The 21,922-nt window shown below is 47.8% G+C and overlaps 1 protein-coding gene across 1 annotated transcript in view; it reads right to left on the minus strand.

The window, feature by feature from the left end:
• Nucleotides 1-16,309, minus strand: part of Panx1 (pannexin 1) — a 40,491-nt gene extending 24,182 nt beyond the window's left edge. The window contains exon 1 of the mRNA XM_031343991.1: nt 15,672-16,309. Coding sequence (XP_031199851.1) covers nt 15,672-15,852 — 181 coding nt within the window. The 5' untranslated portion in view covers nt 15,853-16,309. The remainder of the gene's footprint in view (nt 1-15,671) is intronic.
• Nucleotides 16,310-21,922: the final 5,613 nt, after the last annotated feature.

The raw sequence follows: 21,922 nt of genomic DNA on the forward strand, positions 1-21,922 counted from the left end.
GCCTCAGGAGACAGGGCAGTGAGCCTCAGGAGACAGGGCAGGACAGTGAGCCTCAGGAGACAGGGCAGGACAGTGAGCCTCAGGAGACACGGCAGTGAGCCTCAGGAGACAGGGCAGGACAGTGAGCCTGAGGAGACAGGGCAGTGAGCCTGAGGAGACAGGGCAGTGAGCCTCAGGGGACAGGGCAGTGAGCCTCAGGAGACAGGGCAGTGAGCCTCAGGAGAGAGGCAGTGAGCCTCAGGAGACAGGGCAGTGAGCCTCAGGAGAGAGGCAGTGAGCCTCAGGAGAGAGGCAGTGAGCCTCAGGGGACAGGGCAGTGAGCATCAGGAGACAGGACAGTGAGCCTCAGGAGACAGGGCAGTGAGCCTCAGGGGACAGGCCAGTGAGCCTCAGGAGACAGGGCAGGACAGTGAGAAATGTGACAAAATATAAGCACTTTTTGCAGCCCAAACTTGGATGGAAGTGAATTGATTTTCGTAGCAGTTAGGCCAGGCTAACTCACAAGAACTCCTGTGCACCGGCCTGGGCTGTGGAACCCACATCTCTGTAACACCTGCTCTTCGCTAAGACAGGCACAGGCGTTATTTACAGGAGCCTCTAACATGCCCCAGACACTTTACCACCAACTGAGCGAGGAGTTTCAGGAGGTGCTGCTGCTCCTTGCAAGTCCAAGAAACTGGACAAGACTGCACCAGGACAGCTCTGTCTTTACAAGGAGAAAAGCAATATCCTGTCCATACCAGTGGCAGGAACCTGGATGTGTGGCCCGTAGCCAGAGAAACAAAAAAAGTTGGCAAGTGTGGTCAGGGAAGAGTGGGTGACCACATGCCCTGACACCGGCGACCGAGGCCAGGAGTATATCCAGAAACCGACAGTAAATAACTGGGTGGTGTGCGAGGTTTCACTCCTGTGCCAGAACTCACTTCCAAAGAAAACTTGTACATCCCTAACAGAGCCTGACAGCCGTCCCATGAATGTAAAAGAACAGCACAAGAGGCGCTCAGTGGTGCCTGAAAGATTACAGAGAGACAAAGGACTGAATTCTTTAAATACTGCTGTCACCTAAGACAAACTACTTCAGACACCCAAAAATTAGTTACAAATTAGTTACAAATTTGTACTGTGGGCACACAGGACTTTAAAGTGAAAGAGCATGTTGCAGCCAGGCAGTGGTGGCGCATGCCTTTAATCCCAGCACTTGGGAGGCAGAGGCTGGTAGATTTCTGAGTTCGAGGCCAGCCTGGTCTACAGAGTGAGTTCCAGGACAGCCACGGCTATACAGAGAAACCCTATCTCAAAAAAACAAAAACAACAACAAAAAACAAACAAACAGAAAAAAGTATGTTGCTGTTAATTACCTCATCCTTTTTAAGTCAATCCTTCATTTTGAATTTTTTCAGACTTACAGAAAAACTGCAAGATCATTACAATGGCATCCCATTCCATACTGCATCTATGAGATATATACATTCTTCCGTGGCTGAGCCACGTGATAGCCACAGATCTCCATCCCTTTCTGTCAGTAAGTTCTGCGTATCTTATGACAACCTGACCATGTTTTGGGGAGGACTATGGAAGGACTTTGGAACTTTGAGCTAGAAGAGCTATTGGTTGCTAGGAACTCTGTGGGATGTTCTGTAGGAGCTTGGAAGATCATGTTGAGAACAGTGCAGTAGATGGAGGCCTGGCTTGTGAAATTTCAGAGGGAAGATTAAAGACTCTTATCAGGTCCATGTTTTGATTGTGAAGATTCTGTGGTTCTGGTTAGCTGGGGCTGAAGTATCAGCTGTGATTAACAAGATACCAGAACTACTAAAGTGAAAACTTTGCATTACTGGGACTATTGATGCTGTTTAGCTGGAGCTAAGAAATTAGCGGTGATTAAGAAGAGACCAGCATCACTGAGGTGACATCTTCTGGGAAGTGTTTTCTGAGAGCACAAAGGCGCTGTGCTCCGGAGATAGCCAAGGTTGTACCTTCTGCTGCAAAGGACTTGGTAATGTGTAAGAGTCACCCAGGTGGTACTGGTTTTGATAGCACGAAGGGGTCATGAAGAGCAGCTGAGGCTCCGCACAGTGAGAGGCCATGGAAGGCCATTGGTGAAGGTGCAGCCTCAGTTTGCAATTGATAGCCTAGGACTGAAGGTGTCATGCAAAGGAGTTGAGGCTTGGCACCGTGAAGACAGTCTATGAGAGGCTATTGGTAAAGCCTAGTTACAGCAGTGTTTTGGGAATGCCAGTATCATGCAATGACCACCAAGGACAGCAGCAGCAATGGAGTACAGGCGTCTGGAGCCCAGAAGACAAGATGTGTGCTGCAAAGGGCAGAGCTGGAGAGGTGACCAAAGCCCTTAGAGGAGCCCAGAAGATCGTGAGTTGGATCCCAGACATTGGTTTTGCTTTTGATTGTGACTGTGCCCTGATATTTTTCCCTCTTGAAGGAAAGTATTTTAGTGGACCCCACAGTTAAGAGACCAAATTGATTGAACTTTTAATATGTAAAGACTGTGGGACTTTAGATCTTGGGGATGAATAAGAAAGTAATGGTTGAGGCTTAATAGTGAAGTGTTTGTGTGTCAAGTTGACAAGGGGTCAATTGTACTGGCTGGTTTTGTGTGTCAACTTGACACAGGCTGGAGTTATCACAGAGAAGGGAGCTTCAATTGGGGAAGTGCCTCCATGAGATCCAGCTGTGGGGCATTTTCTCAATTAGTGATCAAGGGGGTAGGGCCCCTTGTGGGTGGTGCCACAAGGGCTTTTTCTGAACTCAATGCAGTCACCAAGTTAAAGAATAGCAACAGGAACTCGATATAATAAAGCTATCTGTACAAACTGAGTTTCCCTTACTAGGAAAAAAAAAAAAAAGCCCCCTTCTTTCCGTGATACCTTTAACTACCAACTGGCACAGCCTAGAGCTACCTAAGTCTCAGTTGAGATTGCCCAGATCAGCTTAGCCTGTGGGCTTGCCTCATTCGATGATGCAGGAGGGCCCAGTCCACGGTGGGTAGCTCCATTTCCTGCATGTGGTTCTGGGCTGTGGAGCTATGTGTGGTCTGCAAGCAAGCCATCGAGTACTGTTCCTCCAAGGTTTCCTCCTTCAGGATGTGATGAGTTCCTCCCCTGACTTCTCTCAGTGACAACTATGCCTCTCTGTTCATCATACTCCTAAGCACAGACTCTCCATCCAAAGCAAGGTGCACCTTGATCTGTGCTTGCTTGGTTTTTTGTTTTGTTTTGTTTTGTTTTGTTTTAATGTTTGGACTTCTGCACCTTGGAAGGCCTGGGCTTTTTCCTTAGGGTGCCAGTGTGAGAAGCATCAGATGACAGCTTCCTGTTAACAGGTGATGTTAGTCACCTGTGTTATTCTACTGGGTGCTAAGTACTTCTTATGATTGCAGAAGTGACTTCTCTGCGAAAGGGTAAGGGATCTGGCATGGAGACTGTAAACATTGTATCATGTGCATGCCACACTCCTTCAGCTTGCTTCATTCATCACTATGAGCTGGAAACAGCTCATTCACACTGGGTCCCCAACCCCTCTCCCAGTACAACTCTGATGGCTCCAGCCTAAAATGTTCCCACAGATTCATTTTGAATGCTTACTCCCCAATTGCTGATGCTATTTGGGGTGGTAGAATCTTTGGGGGTGGGCAAGAAACAAGTCATGAGGGACAGGCTTTTAGAGGTCACAACCAAGGTCTCTACTATAGGCCAGTCCACCCTGTGTTTCCTTGTTTACCATGGTGTAAGCAACCATAGCCCCAGGCTCCCACCACAATACGCTCTGGTGGGCTGAGGTCCCTCCAAAACCAGCAACCAAAACAACTCTTTCATCCTTTCAGTCATTTCTGTCAGGGAATTTGATCACAGCAATATAAAGTAACTGATCCACACTGCATTCAATCAAAGAACCCTATGAATTACTAACATTATCTCTGTCTTACAAATGAGACTCAGAGCATTTAAAATAATAGTCCAATCAATACTTAGCTAAGTTATGATTCAAGGCTGGATATATATATATATATATATATATATATATATATATATATATATATATGATATATATATTTCACATATGACTGGAGAGGAGAAAAAAACAGACAGATCTGGGGCTGAATCATGTCTGTATAATTAGACCCCATGGAATGCAAGGTTAGCCAATTGACACAGAACACACAAGTCAGCCAAAATCAACCCCAGAAAAATCCAATGCTGAGCTGAGATGCAAGTGCATGAAAAGGTGTCATTTAAACCACTCAGCTAGGCTGGGAAGATGGCTCAGTGCTTGCTGAGCAAGCATGAGAGGTGTGTTCAAATTTCAAAAACCCACATAAAAAGCTGGGCATGATCACCTGGGCCTGTAACCCCAGTTCTGTGGGGGACAGGAGGAGGCGCACAAGAGCTCCAGGGAATAAGGAAGAGAGTGACAGGGCTTGCCCCATCTCAAGGGAATAGGGAGTGATAGAGCCGAACAATACACACCCTTTGTGTGTACTCAGACTTGTGCATACACACACACGCACACACACACACACAAAACACACTACAGAGCCAGCAAGATTTGTGGCTAACAGCTGGCACACACAGCTTACCCAAGCACCTAGGCCTCTGTGTAATGTCAGACAGGTGGTGGGGACTCTCTGCATGGAGCCCACCTGGCAGAGAAAGAGACTGGCCTGTCTGTCAGTCACAACTGAAATGTGACACATGAGAGCCAGGGAGCAAACCCTTGCAGCAATGCAGACTGGTCAAGCTTCCAGTAGGTGGACTGTGTTGGCCCTGGGTTCTTAGAAGGTAGCAGGAGAGGCTGGCCCAGAACCACAGTGGGCATGCAACATGGAGATGCAAGAGGCAGATGGGGGAAAGTTAGCTCAAGAATAATGTAAAAGGGGGCTGGAGAGATGGCTCAGAGGTTAAGAGCACTGAATGCTCTTCCAGAGGTCCTGAGTTCAATTCCTAGCAACCACATGGTGGCTCACAACCATTTGTAATGGGATCCGATCCCTCTTCTAGTGTGTCTGAAGATAGCTACACTGTACTTGCGTACATAAAATAAATAAATCTTAAAAAAAAAAAGAATTCCCTTTGATCTCTTTCCCCTATTTCTTAAAAAAAAAAAGAGAGAGAGAGAGAGAAGAAGAAGAATGTAAAAGAAACAGATGGTATGAAGACCAGGGACAACTTCGAAACATCCCTTTAAGAGCAGGTTGTTAGAAGCATTCTGGAAGGCCAGTAAGTATGGCCAAGGGTAAGTTAGCATACGGGGAAATCAGGTTAGGCCTTCCCTGAGGAGAGCTTCTAGGATCTCTTTCTCTGCTGTTGCTTTCGAAAAACAAAACAAACAAACAAAAACAACTGTATTCAATAGGCATTTGGTTTTCTTTTACTTCCTATCAGGTTAGATAACTGTTTTCATTTTGGGCATGAAATGAGTTGCCATCATCTGGCTAGTCACACAGCGAGCTCAGTCAATAAAGGGCTTACCTTACAGGCACAAGGACCTGAGTTTGACCCCCAAGAACACTTAGGAAAAAATCCCATTGATAGTAGTCAGTGCTTGTACCCCCAGTGCAGGGGAGGTCGAGACAGGATGATCCCTGGGGGCTCACAAGCCAGTCAACTTGGCCTACTTGCCAAGTTCTAGCAGTGACAGACAAACTCCCCTCCCCACCCCCAGTCACATCCACACAAACACACAAAACACACACACACACACACAAGAACAGACAGCTAGGGTTAGTGCTTCTCAGCCAGCATGGGGCAGGAGATTGGCTTCTTGAGTCTCATGCTGTGTTTTGTTTTTTTTTCAGTGTACACATGATTAGTAATTCCTCACCTACTTAATAGTTTTATCTTCTAAAATTCACCAACAAACCCACTGCCATAAAGGTAGTTCTTGAGAAATATGGACTTAATACTTAAAAATGCCCCAACCTGGAGCAAGATTCAGCTTAGCTGACACCATCATTTCTCCCTCAAAGATGTCATCTAGAAGCCAGCTTTGGTAGTTCCTAATACAAAGAAGCCTTCTGTGGATACGCCCTTGAGCATCTTCACTCTGTACTGAAAGAGATTATGACTATGATAAGTAAAAGGAACCTATGGTGACTGTCACCATTATGAAGACAGTGTCATGAGACTCCTGCAAAGCCAAGGACAGTCTACACAGATCACATGGGTTTCACAGGACAGATTCAAACACTCAAGTGGCAAGTGCTATTCTCACAAGCTTTTCCTCTAACATCCAAATGAGGTGTGACCCATCCCAAGATCTTGTGCCAACACTACACAAGCCAGAGCCTGGGGTTCATGCCATCTCAGGGCTGCACTCTTCCTGTATCTTTATGAGACACTCTTACAGTGCAGTCCAGGTGATACATGCCAAAAATGAGAACAGCAGTGAACGAAAGAAATAACTAAGCACCCCAGAGCATACACGAGCCACAGCTCTTATTATGACGTACCAGAGTGTGTCTCTCCTAACTAATATTAGCTCAGTGTCCTCACAGAGTGAAACTGATCTTAGGAGAGGTGCCTTCTGGTCACGTGGCCTACCCAGCTGTTTCTTGGTGTGGGGAATAAATACCTTAACTGTGTTCCCTTGGTTCCTAAACAGAAACTGACTTTCGGCTCCCCCAGATCTCTCCCATGTGTGCACAGGGAGCAAATGGAGTGTTCAGGAGAGGAATGAAGTCCTAGGAGGGGGGAGAATGTTGGGGGCAATGGTCCTTGAGGTCTCCTTCCTCAAGGACACTGGAGGGAGGAACAGCCAGCCCTTCCTACCCAGTCTCATCTCAGCAGTCAGGGACCCCACTCATGGCCTGAGTCTGAGTGGAGACTTGAGAAGCAGCAGCTTGCAGCCCTTAACATGTCTACCTTCCACTGTGTGCGCTTCATCTCCCTCCCTTCACAGTTGGCGACTCCACCTAGGAGCAAGCAAGCCAGAGCCAGGCTTCAGCCCTTGCTTTGTGGTTCAGACATTGAACAGGTACTACCTTCTGGTTTGCAAATGACTCTCTGGTGCAGACAGAGGGGAGGCTGGCCTCCCAGACAGAGCACAGCCTAGGAGAAGCTGCTCTGATGGGGTGGGGGTGGGGGGGAGTTGCCAGCCCTGTGAGCTCTCAGGAATCCCAGGTTAGACCAAGTGTGAAGTAGATGTTAACACTTAAAGGAAAACTTTAACAAGGCCACTCTAACTTCCTAATAAAGTGTATGTAAAACAGCTGACTAAATGTAGACACAAAAGTGAAAATCTCTCTCTCCCTCTCCCCACCCCTCTCTCAAGACCTTTAGCTTTAAAATTAAAAGTTTACTGTGCAATGGTGGCACACATCTCAGGAAGCAGACGCAGACAGATCTTTGTGAGTTTGATTTTTTTTTCTTTTTTTCTTTTCTTTTTTTTTTTTTTTTTTTTTTTTTTTTTTGTATTTATTTGTATAATTTTTTTTTTTCTTTTTCTGGTTTTTTTGAGACAGGGTTTCTCTGTATAGCCCTGGTTGTCCTGGAATTCACTCTGTACACCAGGCTGGCCTCGAACTCAGAAATCCGCCTTCCTCTGCCTCCCAAGTGCTGGGATTAAAGGCGTGCGCCACTGCCCAATCTTTGTGAGTTTGAAGCTAGCCTGGTCTACAGAGCAAGTTTCTGGACAGCCAGGGCTCCACAGAGAAACCCTGTTTCAAAAAAAAACAAACAAAAGCTGAGGCAGTTACTGTGTCCCGCACCTGTAATCTCAGCACCAGAGGAGAATAGGCAAGAGGCTAGGGAATTTGAGGTTGACCTAGGCTACATGAAGCTGTGTCTCAAAAAAGCCAGAAAGGGGGGTTGGGTGGGCGGTAGAGAGACAGCAGACAGAGGTGGGAATCACTGATTTCCAAAGGATGGGAAAGAATTTCACAAGGCAAGGATAACAAGCAGACAGGCTTCTGTTTCTACAGGCTGAAAAGTAATGCTGTCAGCCAGGAGGGAAGGGGTAGTCCCCAGGCACTGCCAAGCCTGACAGCTGGAGCCCAGAATATATGACTCTCTCAGCAGACTTCCTTGAAATCATGTAAACAGGGAACTACAAACCTGGAAATGGCACCTCAATTTTACAAACAACAAACTAAAAGTGGACAATGTTGGGCCTGTGAGATGGTTCAGAGGGCAAAAGCATTTGCTATGCACACCAATGACCAAGACTGGATTCCCAGATCCCAGATCCCATGGTGGAAGGAGAGACCTGACTCCCTAGAGTATCCACTGGTATGAACGAAGGGCGTGTGCTCCTAGACACACGCACGCACTGGTGTGCGCTCTCCCCCACCCCCACAGACACTTTTTTTAATGTAAAGTTTTAAGTCTGAGATAAAAAGGCATAGAACCAAAGAGCCCTGAGCCTGCTGACAGGGAGCATGGGTTCTGAAGGGCTCCAGAATGACTGCTCTCAAAGGTAGCCTGGGGTCCTTTCCAGACAGAGGCCCAGATGTTTATTTGCAGTAACACCATAGGACTGTATGGCTTTCTACTCTACTTTCTTGGGATTTATACAAATGTAAGACAATGCCATTCAAGCTTTTGAGGTTACTTTTAAAAAAAAAAATGTATTAGATATCACATATATAATTTGAGGCAAATATATTAATATTATTTAAGAACAATTTTTAAATTTCAAAGCTTTAATTTATTTTAAAATAACAATAGAAATAAATCATAAACAAAAGCTGTTTTGGAAGCGTGTATGAGAACAGAGGCTGAAAGCCACTGCTGTGGAGAACTGCTTGCACAAAGGCTGCGCTGAGCTCATCATCAGGACACAGCAGCTAAAAGAGGTGAGGAGCAGTCACACTGAGAAAGCTCTACCCCCAAGTACCACAAGGAGAGCCAGGAAGGGGCTCAGGAGTAAAGGCCCAAGCCTGAGGACATGGGGGTGGAGACAGGAAAACTGCCCAGATCCCAGGCCCAGGTAGAGCTAGAGTAGGAGAAGCCTGTCTGAACAAGGTGAGAGAGGCATGCACATGCCTGCCTGCACACACATGTTCTCCCTCCCCACTCTCTCTCTCTCTCACACACACAGAAGCATGAGCATGAAAACATCTCCAAGGCACATTAAATGAACAATTTGCAACACAATGCATATATTTAAATCTTTAATATTTTTCCATTTATTTACTTTGTGTGTACTTTCGGGTGTGTGTGTAGACTTGATTCTCTCCTTCTACCATGAAGGTCCAGGTGACTGAACTCTGGCTTTCAGGTTTGACAGCAAGCTTCCTTACACATTGTGCTGCCTTTCTGGCACTGTTTAAATCTTATAATAATGTTAAAATGCTATCAAGAGTAACACACACACACACATACACACACACACACACAACGGGAGGGAGGGGTTTAGTTTTTCCCTTTATGGCTGGATCATTAACAACCACACCCCAATGCACACAGACACACAGCCTTTGACAAACTGCATTTAACCTTGAATGTTGTATAGTTATTTCCCTGGACTGAACCCTTTCATGCTAGAGGGAAATTGGGAGGCAAGGGAGACTGACATGAAAGTCCCAGGGACCGCAGCCCTGAGAGCTCTGAGCAGTAAATGTCACAGGGGAGACTCTTCTTAGAACTCCTACAAGCTGAGCTGGTGCCTTAGCTACTGTTCTACTGACACCATGACTAAAGCACCTTTTACTAAGGAAAGCATTGATGGGGAGCTTGCTGGCAGTATCGCGGGTTAGTCCGTGGTCATCACTGCAGGAAGCAGATGGCGTGGTGCTGAAGCGGTAGCTGAGAGCTTCTCTTCCTGATTCACAGGCAGCAGGCAGAGAAGGAGTGACTGGGCCTGATGCAGGGTTTTGAAACCTCAAAGTCCACCCCAGTGATACGCCTCCTAAGCCATCCCAAACAGTTCGATCAACTGGGGACCAGGGAGCCGCTGTCATTCACACCACTATAGACCAGGAATGAAGATTCTGTCCCCTATGCAGGGTTCAGCCCAGCCTCTGGAAGAAACAAATCTGCTGCGCCTTGCTGAGACAAGTTGGAAAATCCATCTGACCAGCCATGGCACAGCGGTAGGCGTGCCTGCTGGGTCTGACACCAAGGACACAGTGGAACAGTCACACTGCACTGGCAACTGCCTGCCCTGCCAGCGGCGACACCAGGCCACATACTGACAAGACAGGCAGAATCTGCACCATTTACCAGGATAGAACCTAGGACCTCCACCACCCCTCCCGGCACCCAAGTGCAGCCCCTTCTACAATGTGTTGTGCCTTCCCACATTGATCATTAATTAAGAAAATGTCCTATGGTCTGGCCCACAGCCTGATTTTATGGAGGCATCTTCTCAATTGAGGCTCCCTCCTCTCCAATGACTGTAGCCAGAGTCCAGTCGATATAAAACTATCCAGGACATCTAGGCTTCCCAGTAAGTGACAGTGGGGAAATTATAAACAGTCTTGATATCTTATTGAAAGAACAAAACAGACCAAGTGGTAAATGTGAAATAAAATCACTCAAGATGGTTAGGAGAAAATAAATGGATGGTCACCTGCTACATGGGTGAGATAGCATTCTAGTAATGATAGAGCTGAAAAAAAAAAAAACCAGCTTTCTTTTTGGTTGGTTGGTTTTGAGACGGGGTTTCTCTGTGTAGCCTTGGCTGTCCTGAAACCAGGCTCTATAGACCAGGCTGGCTTCAAACTCATAGAGATGGGATTAAAAGCATACAATAAGCTTCTTTTTAAAAAGATTTATCTAAGAGTATGTGTATGATGCTTGTGCTTCCATATACATATAGAGGCCAGAGCACAAACACAGAAAAACGCATCAACATGATAAATCTTCCAAACCCGAGAATCGAATTTGCAGGAGTCAAGGCTAGACAGGCCCCGAGGAGTGCTTCCTTACACTTGGCTGAAATGCAAACTTAGGAGTGCAAAGTCATTCTGGGAAATGAGTTCATCTTTCTGGAAACTGATATTGTTCTCATCTTCCCCACCCCCCAGTGCAGGGAAAAAGGGAGTGTTTGCAGAGTTTATGATAAGCAAAATGTCCATGCCAGAGCTGAAACTTGGAAAGAATTTTAGTGTCTGTCATGGGGGACTGCTCAACTGACTTATGGCTAGACTGTACTATAGGGTGTTTATTATTCTGCCATTAAGAAGCAGTTGAATGGTTCAGGAGTAAAGGCACTGGCTCACCAAGTCTAATGACTCAAGTTGGAGACCTAGCACCCAGACCCACAGGAAGGAAGGAGACAAGCCCCTTTTGCAAGCTATCCTTTTATTAACACACATGCATACGGGGGGGAGGGTATGCACCCACACACACACAGATACAGGAAATAAACAGCAACACCCACATACACACAGCAGCACCCTCATGGACACAGACACAAGAAATAAACAGCAACACACACACACACACAGGAAATAAACAGTAACACACACACAGCAACACCCATACAGAGACACAGGAAATAAACAGCAACACCCACACACACAGATACACACATAGGAAATAAACAGCAACAAAACAACAATAGCAACAACAATAAACTGAGTAAGGTGACACTTAATACAAGGTGATACAAAAAGTTCCAAAAAGGTCCCAAGTGGAGAGACTAGATTACTATGCTACAGCTGGACCTGTTTAATATGATATACACGTATGGCTGCAGAGGGAGAAGAGGGCAAGCTGTTCACTATGGTCAGCTATACACAGTCACAGAAGCCTGAGTTTAGTACTCATACTTCAAAAATACAGGGTCAAATACCTGTACAAGAGGGCCTCGCTGGACCCCCACACCTGGCTCTTTGTTTCTGAGTGTGACTTGAGGGTATGCTGTTATGGGGAAGCTAGATATCAGTCCATGCTTATACACACAGTATCAGTTATTTGTAGCAACTTCAGGGAGAGGCTCAGTTAGATCCCTCCCAGTAGGCGTGGCAAGCAGGCATCTCAATAGTGGCGGCTACTGGCTACACCTCTGAAAATCAGAGGCCAGAGGAGAGAGGGCAGAGCAAAAGCCCCAAGGCCTTCACTAAGACGTGCCCAGCACACACTGCAGAGGCCTGGATACCAGATGAAGAACGGCAAGGGGAGGGCTGGTAGAACAGCTGGAAGACTCTCTCCTCCACCCAGTGGCACACAGCTGGGGAAGGGGTGGGCGTGGGAGGGTGGTCCCAGAACTAGCCACAGCAGTTGCCCAACTGAGTTCTGAGTTCTTATATTCAGTCCAACATCACTCCTGAGAAAACCTACAAGCCATAGGTAGAGCAAAACCCAGTGAGTAGACAGTGCTGTTTCCACTGTGGACTTCAGCAGCCCAGACAGCACCCCCATGTGGGCCCGTGTGAGCTGCTTCAGTGGGGCACAGGGTTAGGGACAACACAGAGTGGTCATTTTAATCAAGGCTTTCAAAGACACTCCTTATCAATAGAGGATAAATGACACAAGCAGCCATGAACGAGTTCTAATTTTAATTAAAAGTTCTAGTAGTGGCGCACGCCTTTAATCCCAGCACTTGGAAGGCAGAGGCAGGCGGATTTCTGAGTTCGAGGCCAGCCTGGTCTACAGAGTGAGTTGCAAAATTCTAATTTTACATCTGTCCTCCCATGCGGACTCCAAAGCACAGAGAGTGGTTCCGCCCACCTCCATGCCGATGGCCACACCCACTCTGGAGGCAGTGATGCTGCTGGAGCTCTGGCAGCCACTAAGTCTCCTTCCTCTCAACTCCAACTCACCCAGCCTCACACACTACGAATCTTTTTAAAAGTTCAATCCCGTCAACTGTGCCCTGAACCCCACTGCTACTGTGAGTGGCGGAACCCCTCCTTTGGCCGCACCCCACAGCAACCTTTGATGCACAGCCTGGCATCAGAAAGCCCATCTAATAAAATGCTCTTTTTAAAGGTGTTCCATGTCCAACTGTTTTGATGGGCCATACCTGAAAGAAGGACTCTAAATCCTGCATGTTTCTACACTCTGCTGTCAAGCATCGGCCGACTGCACCCCTGGCTCAGGAAACATCTGAACATACCCAAATGGATCACCTTTCACTCACTCAAAAAAAATAATAAAATGTTTGAAAACTGGCTTTGATGTACAGTGCAACAGGGATGGATCAATAAAAGCACCTAGTAGATGAGATAGCCCACGTGGATGGGCTACGTGATAAGAGTATCCCAGACTGCAGAGAGGGAAGGATCCCAGGGCCACGCTTGGAGCTGTCAGGTTCTGCCTCACCCATACTCCAGGGCTATTCTCTCTGGCAGTATGGTGGTCAAACTGCTCTCTTCATTGAAAATGGCTCCGCTATCTCTGGTTGTCTTACTTAAGGTTTCTATTGCTGTAATAAACACCATGACCAAAAGCAGGTTGAGGAAGACAGGTTATTTCAGCCTACAGCTCTCTCCGCCACACTGAGGGAAATCAAGGCAGAAAATCAGGGCAGGAACCCGGAGGCAGGAACTGAAGCAGAGGCCATGGAGAAGTGCTGCTTACTGGCTTGCTTCTCGTGGCTTTCTCAGCCTGCTTTCTTACACACCCCAGGACCACCTAGCCAGAAGTAGCCCTGTCAGTGACCTGGGTACTCCTACACCAATTATCAATGTGATCAGGGCATCCTTTTGGTTAAGGTTCCCTCTTCCCAATGACTCTAGTTATTGTCAAGTTTTCATAAAAATGTCCAGCATCCTAGGGCTATGACCTCTCTCTCTCTCTCTCTCTCTCTCTCTCTCTCTCTCTCTCTCTCTCTCTCTCTCTCTCAGTTTATTCTGCACTCAGTGTCACACAATTAAACTTCACAAAATCAGTCACTGACCATGAACACTAACCTCCTAGGACTTGTACTGCCTTCATCCCACACACCTGTCTTCCCCTTGAACCTCCTGAGCCCTTCAGAAGACAGGAGTATCTGCCTGAGCCTAAGAAGTCACCTAAGAGCCAGCCAGGCCGGTGCTCAGAGTTCCCGCAGCTGCCTTATCCCGGAGCCACAATAGGCAGCAGGAAGTCACCAGTTAGCAGACAGTATCTATCTGGATGGTAAAGTCTCACGGGTAGAGAGAGGACCATGCCTCAGAATCCTTCCTATCCCCCAGAGTGCACAGCAAGGTTCACACACAGCAGAAGCAGAGCCTTGCTGGCTGAACCCACTTTCCATGCCTCCCCCCAAGATGCCTTCCACACAGCACATCCATCTTGACCTGCACATCAGGTGCCTCAGGAGCCCATCTAGTCGAGGAACTCTACAGACAGTTATCAGCTCTTCCCTGTTGGCCCTCTGCCTGCACTAGGTGTCCAAGACTTGCTTCTTCAGCACAGGGACATTTCTTCTTAGGGTCTGGATGCCTGGCACCTGGCTCAGCCCACAGCAGAAACTATCATTGGGATCCAAAGGACTTTAGTTTTCCTTTCAGCAGGACAATCCCTGCCCAAGAACCAGGAAAACCGAAAACTCACGTTGCACCATTACTTCAGCACCATTACCATTACTTTCTGCCACCCTGACCAACTCAGCCATACCTGGCACAGACTACGTCCTTTCTTAACCAAGTTTACCTCAACTCCAGGTCCCACTAGCATGCTCACCGGGAGTACTCTCTTCTCTCCACAGCCTGTTAAAATCGAGGTACCAAGCAGCTTCCGGTTGCCCCTCATCTCTCAGAAGGATCCCTCATCTTCCTTCCTCTGTTTGCCCCTAATGCCCCAGTGCAGGGCACTCACTTACCCAGGTCCACCTCTCCCCTCCTACATCCAGAAGCTCTGTGCCCTCCCTATTACTCATTGATGCTGCTGTCAGCCTGTCAGTCAATAGCTTCCCAATCCCAGGCGAGTGGGAATGTGCCTTTCTTTGGTAATTAACCCAGGCTTATATACTCAGCTTCCCAGAGGGTCTTGGCTGACATGTAAATATTATTTCAAAATCTTGGCAACAGTCTCATCTAGGGTTACCCACACCTGACACAGGTATTCTTCGAGGTCCTGCCCCACCTGCAAATGCCATTGGCCCTCCTACACAACTTAGCTGAAATTCACACCCTCACTCAGGTTATGAAAGTTAGGATAAATAAGATCACTCACCCTCCCTCATGATCTTGCCCACAACACTAGACTTTGGAATTGCACATAACTATTAGGACGAAAGGAGAGCGTATATGAAGGGGATCGGGCCATTTCTTCATCTTTCATTCATTGTAAGGCTTAGGTTGAGGACCTCTCCTGCCTCCAGGGGCAGTTACTCAACAGCACACATAACCCTAAGGCAGAACTCAAGCATCATTTAAAGGCAAGGCAGTGAAACGGCACCCTGTATGAGGAACGCCTGTCTTTATATCCTCCCTGGAACCACTCAGGAAATTATAGGTGACTGTACAATTACTGGAGAGAGGAGTAGGGAGTGCAGTTTCTTGGCATGTCTAGCGGCAACAGGCTGAATGTAAACTCCGAGCCACAATAATAGGACGCAGGAGACAAAGGAACTGGAAGGGGGATGCTAGGAAAATCAAGAGGTACCCAGGTTACACATGGGCAAATAAGGATTCAGAATCAAAATCTGGTACAACCAGAGTGGCTGCATTAGGAGGGGCGTGCGGAAATGCCAGCGGTATTCGAGGAGATCTATCAGCAACCAACCTCAGACGATACCAACCTAGCCCAGACTGCCCCTGCGCCCCGCACCCCCAGCCTCACCGATGGAGATCTCCTGAGCGAAGGCCAGCGAGATGAGCAGCAGAGGCAGACCCACGGCAATACACGTGACCATCTTGTCCACCGCCAGCTCCAGCCGCAGCCCCTTGAACTTGGGCTCCGTGGGCTCTTTCAGCAGGAAGTCCGAGAACACGTACTCCGTGGCCAAGTGGGCGATAGCCATGGTCACGGCGCGCCGGGTGCCGCTGGACCGGCAACCGAGGGCAGGCGCGGGTGCTGCGGGCAGCCGGGGCGAGACGCCGAATCCGCGCGGTCATCGACCGGGCGCGCGGCTTCCGCTTTCCCTTCCCGGGCTCCCGGGAGGGCCCAGCATTGCACCGCCTTGGCAGTCGCTGCGCCTACCCCGCAGGGAGCGCACGGGGGCCGCAGCTGCCTGGGACCACCCCAAGCAACGCAGGGTGCCCGAGCCCCAGAGCTCCGGCTGCAGCTAGCACACCGGTGCTCCGCCCCCGCGGGTCCCCGGCGCGCGCGCCACCAGAACTCGGGCCACTCCGAGAGCGCAGGGACTACAGCTTGCCGGGAACAAAGCTCTTCGCCACAGCTGCCCGCGCCCGCCCTGCGCGCTCCGCTACGGGAACCGAGCTCTTCCGGAACCTACGCGAGGGAAACCGAGTTCCCAGGGGCGAGCGGTTTCCGGAAGCGCGCTGACGCGGGCGGGGTGGGCGCGGCTGCACCGCGACCCTAGAACCAGGACTGGATAAGGATAGCCCCACCCTGTGTCCCTGAGGACGGTCTCGCCACTCCCATCCCTGTGCCCTTCACACAGGATTTAAAAAAAAAAAAAAAGGTTTTCTTTTTTGTGTGTGAGTTTTTGCGCTCCTTTCTGCTGACATCCCCCCTCCCTGAGCACGAGCTATCCCCTTTCTAAGCCTTGCCCACCATTGAGCGTGTGATGCTGAAGAGGAAGCCACGGCTTGTGCAGCGCTGCAAGCTAGACAAGCGCTCTACCACAGCACTACACTCCAGGGTGCAATCCTGGTTCTGTTAAAAACAAAACACAACATAGTAACAACACCTTCAAAAACAGCGGGTGCCAGAAAAAGGTCGAGATAATCTTGCGGTGATGACGCAAGTATGTTGTGGAAGGGGCCTGCACCTTTTCAGAGTTCTGTAAAGGAAGAGCAGTATGTAACTGACTGGTGTCAGGCTCAGCCCTTTGCCCTTTCTTCTACCTTTGCTGTCCAAAGCAGTAGTCATGGTCCTTAAGGCGTACTAACTGGTGCGTACATGGTGTTGGTGAACTACAGTGAGCTCCTTCTGAATACCTCACTCGTAGTAGACAATGAGGCATTCAAGAACTTTCCAACCATTTGCCCGCAAACGGCCTTGGAAGTGAAGGTGCCAAGCATAGATGCTTTCTCTGGGCTGTGTATATCAGCGGGGTCTAAGGAGGTAACTCCAAGGCCCACAAACCTGTCTACTGGACTCGTCTTCTAAAGACTATCAGAGACCTTCACAGCCCTGCGCTGGCAAAGCTCACACTCAATTCTTATCTCAAACCTAAACTATTGTCTTCTACGTTTCCTTAACCATTGCTGTTGGTACTGGCATCCAAGCTAGAAGCCCGGTACTCCATTTTTAGAGTTTGCATAACTCTTGACAGCTGCGCCAACAATTCTGAACTGATGTGCTTCTCTTATCTAAATATGGCAGACTTGACAGCTCCCCACCTGCACAGTCAGCAACCAGCACCCAATTTACCCAATCATCACTTAACTGCTTACAGAAAGGCATCCTCCAGACCCTCCAAACCATTTCCCAAATGGCTATGAAGTGCTAGGAGATAAATGTGGTAACCGCATGCTTTAATTTTACTCAAACGGTCGATAAGTTAATCTCTTTCACTTTGAGTGGTTTTTAAGTGGCCCAGTTCCCACTCCTATCTGTTCCTTGAAAGGCATGTGGCGTGGGGTTGGGATGACGCAGGGTAACATGGCCTGGGAGGATGAGTCTGTTTGGGGCAGGCAGAACTGTGTTGAGTGTTTTCTAGGAACCAGTAAGTCAAACATTGAAGTTTCCCTTCTCTTTCTGCCAAGATCAACTCATCAGAGAGGAGAAATGGCCCCTTTGGGAAGCCTGTCATGACCCCTCCCCTAGTTGGGATGAGTCAAGTACTCTGTGGGTGCCCACAATCCTCTAACACCCCACTCACCCTGGGCCAGTGATAGTGGGTTGCATATCTGCTCAGTAATCACATATGGACTTCTGAGGTGCTCCATTTGGTCTAGGTAGTTTTATAAACTTCCCCCACCCTGGCAGTTTTGTTCCTTCTTTAAGACATCAATCAAAGATTGATGAACTTAAGAGACAACAAAGAGAAGCTGTTGGGAACTGGGAAGAAGAGACACCAGGCACTGGTGTGGGGTCAAAGATGGAAGGTGGAGCAGGAGCATAGTCTGAACTTGTGTCAGTGGACAGTAGGGAGTGGTGGAGGGAAGTGCGGTGTACAGTGATGCTTTAAGGCACTTGCTCTTCAACAGTGTGTGGAGTGGAGTGGAGGGAGAGCTGAAGTGAGGAGACTTCCAAGGTGTGCAGAAGTAAAGAAAGCCTCAGACCGATGCTAGAAATGGTACCTCAGGGCACAAGAGCTGAGGGAACCATTTTTCTTACTCCAAAAAAAAAAAAAAAAAAAAAAAAAAAAAAAAAAAAAAAAAAGCAGACAAAAAATAAAATCTCTGTTCTGAGCCAACATTCCTGGCAGGAAACCGAAGATAAAAGCCAGGAGCCCAGTACCGAGGTTCATTTCTTACTTGCTGTGTGACCAGGGATGTTCACTAGAGATTCTTGGTCTGTCACCTGAATAAGCATGATCCGACAGGCTCCCTGAGATTGTCCTTAGAATCCAGTGGGATACCAGAGGAGTGTAGTGACACGCGCTTGCAGTCCCAGCACTTGAGAGATAAAGACAGGAGAGCCAGAGTTCAAGGTCATCCATGACTACACACTGAAATCTGGGCAGCCTGGGCTACATAAGACCATCTAGATAAGGGGGTGCTATTTTTTAACAACCTTTCCTGAATTTTACATCATTGGCATTGATAATCTCAGAACTCTAACAAGTTAAATGAAAGCATAACCAATGTGTTTTATTTTATTTTTCAAAATAGACCCTAGGGTTTTTTTTTTAAGATTTATTAATTTATTTTATGTATATGAGTACACTGTAGCTGTCTTCAGACACACCAGAAGAGGGCATCAGATCACATTGCAGATGGTTGTGAGCCACCATGTGGTTGCTGGGAATTGAACTCTGGACCTTTGGAAAAGCAGTCAGTGCTCTTACCAGCTGAGCCATCTCTCTAGCCCCTAGCCCCTAGGTTTTAATGTAAAATTTGTCTCTGTGTGAAAAGCAGAGGTCTATCTGAGTGATGTTCCTCTATCACTCCCCAGCTCATTTTATTTTACTTCCTTTTCCTTTCTTTTCTCTTTGAGACAAGGTCTCTCGCTCTCTGAAGCTGGAGCTCATCAGCTTGGTGGGCAAGACAAGCTGGCCAGTGATGGCAGGTGCCTACCCAGCTGCCATTGAGGCCACATGCCCCACCCAGCTCCCTTCAGTGCTGCATGCAGGGGCCTTATATTGTATGGCAATCACTTTGCCAATGAGCCATCTCCCCAACTCCAGATTTCAATTTGATTTTAGTTTCTTTTCAGATTTTCAGAAAATATGGGCAAATGATTTAGAATTCTCATATTCCCACACTCCTCTATTCAAGTTCTTCAGTGTCATCTTGCAATAGAATTGTGCATTGGTTCCAATAATGAACCACTATGGAAACATCTGTGCATGTGGGGGGGGCACATTTCTCATGTCCTTTGATTTTTGATGACATTGCCTTATGATAATTATAAGGAGCATTGGGGACTTCAAGTCTTTCTAGCTACAGAGTGATCCATGGTGGGTGTGCTCTTACAGCCAGCCTCCCAAAACTCCCTTTTGCTTGCTTGACATGCTTGGCATTTGGTTACAAGATCTTTAGCAACGAGAACAATCAAAGCCAAGAGTCAACCTCAACAGACTGCCTACACTGTGTGAATATTCAAATGCTCACTTGAATATTTGCTGAGTGATGGCCGTGCACTCCATGACTGTCTGCTTTGTAGGTACAGAAGCAAGCAGTACAGGTCAGAAGTTCTCACTTCCAGGGAACCTTCATGCCAGCCAGATACAGACAAAACTCTAGCTGACAGACAGAGATTACATGCCATGACTGGTGCCACAAAGGAGAACACTAGAGATGGGACATAACAGAAGTGGGGGTCACATTGGAAAGGGCAGTCTGAGGAACTCGTGTCTAGAGCAGAAAACCTAAGGGAGAGGAGTGGGATACAGAGAAGGCAAAGGGAGCAGACTAAAGGGCACAGAGAGGAGCATGTGCAAAGGCCCAAGCAAGGCGAGAACTCCCGGGAGTTCCTGGAGCAAAGAACCCAGGAAGCTGAAGAGGTGGGCATGGCCTTCGTCAGGCCACATAGATACAGAGTCTAGAACACTGGAGTGTAATGGGAAGATGTTATAGTATTCACCAGGAAGTGACCTGATCAGATCTGGGGGAGCAGAGCAGCAGACAGCTTTGTGGGCAGTGGATCGAAGGGACAGAATTGGCTTTGTGCAGGGAACTGTTGGAATGACCTTGCCAAACAGGATCTGTGGACCTGAGATCAAGGCCAAGGTTGGAGAACACATTCTGAAGTTCATACTGTAGGGATGGATGCAAAAAGGACTGCAAGAGCCTACGGCAACTCAGCAACCCGTGTTTCTTCTACTGCTCTGGAACTGTCAAGTTTGAAATCAATGTCAAGGTGTTGGTGAGGTCAGACATCTCAGGAGACCTTGCAAGATGGTGCATCTGAGACCTTTCCAGTTTCTCCGGCTGTGTGCCTTGCATTTCTTGGTCCTTCCTCCACCCCAGAAGCCAGGAGAGTAGTGTCTCGCTTCAGTGGTCTTTGTCAGGATGGAATCTCTGCTCATGCCCTGCACAAGCTGGAAAACTGCTTATGCCCTCCTTCCCCTAACCCTGTCCTCTCCTGCCCACTTGGAGAAAACTACTCTGGGCTAACATGTCACCACTTCTTGTCTCTGCATTTCCCACAACCCACCCAAGGGGACCAACCAAGGGGCTCAGCTTTTGACCCAACTGTATGGACACAATCCCAGCTCCTAGCTATGGCATCACTCCTCTCCTAAACTCTATAACCCCCTTGCTTTAGGCTACATGTGCAACTTCATTGACCTCTACCTGTGAGATTGGTGAGAACTGCCTCTTAATAAACCTGCCTTTCTCTACTTTTAATCTGGTCTAATCTGGCCCACATCTGTGTCACCAAGGGAGAGAAAATGTCTTATCAGTCTTCTGTAGTCACACACACACACACACACACACACACACACACACACACACACCACTTCACTTATACTTATCTTCTATTTAAATTTACTTTACTTTTGAGACACAGTCTCTCTGTGTAGTCCTGGCTGTTCTGGAACTCACTATATAGACCAAGCTGCCCTGAGACTCACAAAGATCCTCCTGCCTCTCAGTTTCAGGTGCTCAGATTAAAGATGTGAGTCACCATACCCTGCTTTATCATTTTATATATTATCATTATTTATTTATTGTTATTGTAGGGCTGGGGATTGAACTTGGGACCTTGTACAGTCTAGGCAAGAGCTCTTCAACTGAGCCACATGACCAACAGTTTTTTTTTTTCTTTTCTAAGGATACTTGTGATTACATTTCAGGATAATCTGAGATAAACTGTCCATCATCAACAAGATCCTTAGCTTATCACATGCCTTCAAAGATGCATTTTAAGATCTCATTCAGAGTTTTGGGATGAGGTATGGAATCTTCAGGAGCCTTACTTACTGTGAAAATAGCGGAGGGTCCATGAGGAGGCTCAGTGGTGTAGGGTGCTTGGTCGAAAGCCTAAAAACCTGAGCACAGACCCTGGAAGAAGGAAAGCTGGCTGGGGAGTCATGCTGCAGAGCCGGAGGACTTAGAGGGTTGTCCAGAAGGCTCAAGGCTGAGATGTAAGATAAAGGTGGAGACACCTCTGGGAAAGCCAATGTGAATATCCTCATGGTGACATCTGCTTGGGGCACAGGGCTCAGCTTACTGACTGTTGGAGGATTTCGAGCCATTGCTGTAGCATAAGGAATACTTGGGGTCAGACAGTACAGGTGTGAGCAGCTCTTTACAGTCTACACTACGGGGGATCCTGGCTTATGAGTTGAG

Source organism: Mastomys coucha, unplaced genomic scaffold (genome assembly GCF_008632895.1).
Source record: "Mastomys coucha isolate ucsf_1 unplaced genomic scaffold, UCSF_Mcou_1 pScaffold23, whole genome shotgun sequence".
Classification (NCBI taxonomy): Eukaryota; Metazoa; Chordata; class Mammalia; order Rodentia; family Muridae; genus Mastomys; species Mastomys coucha.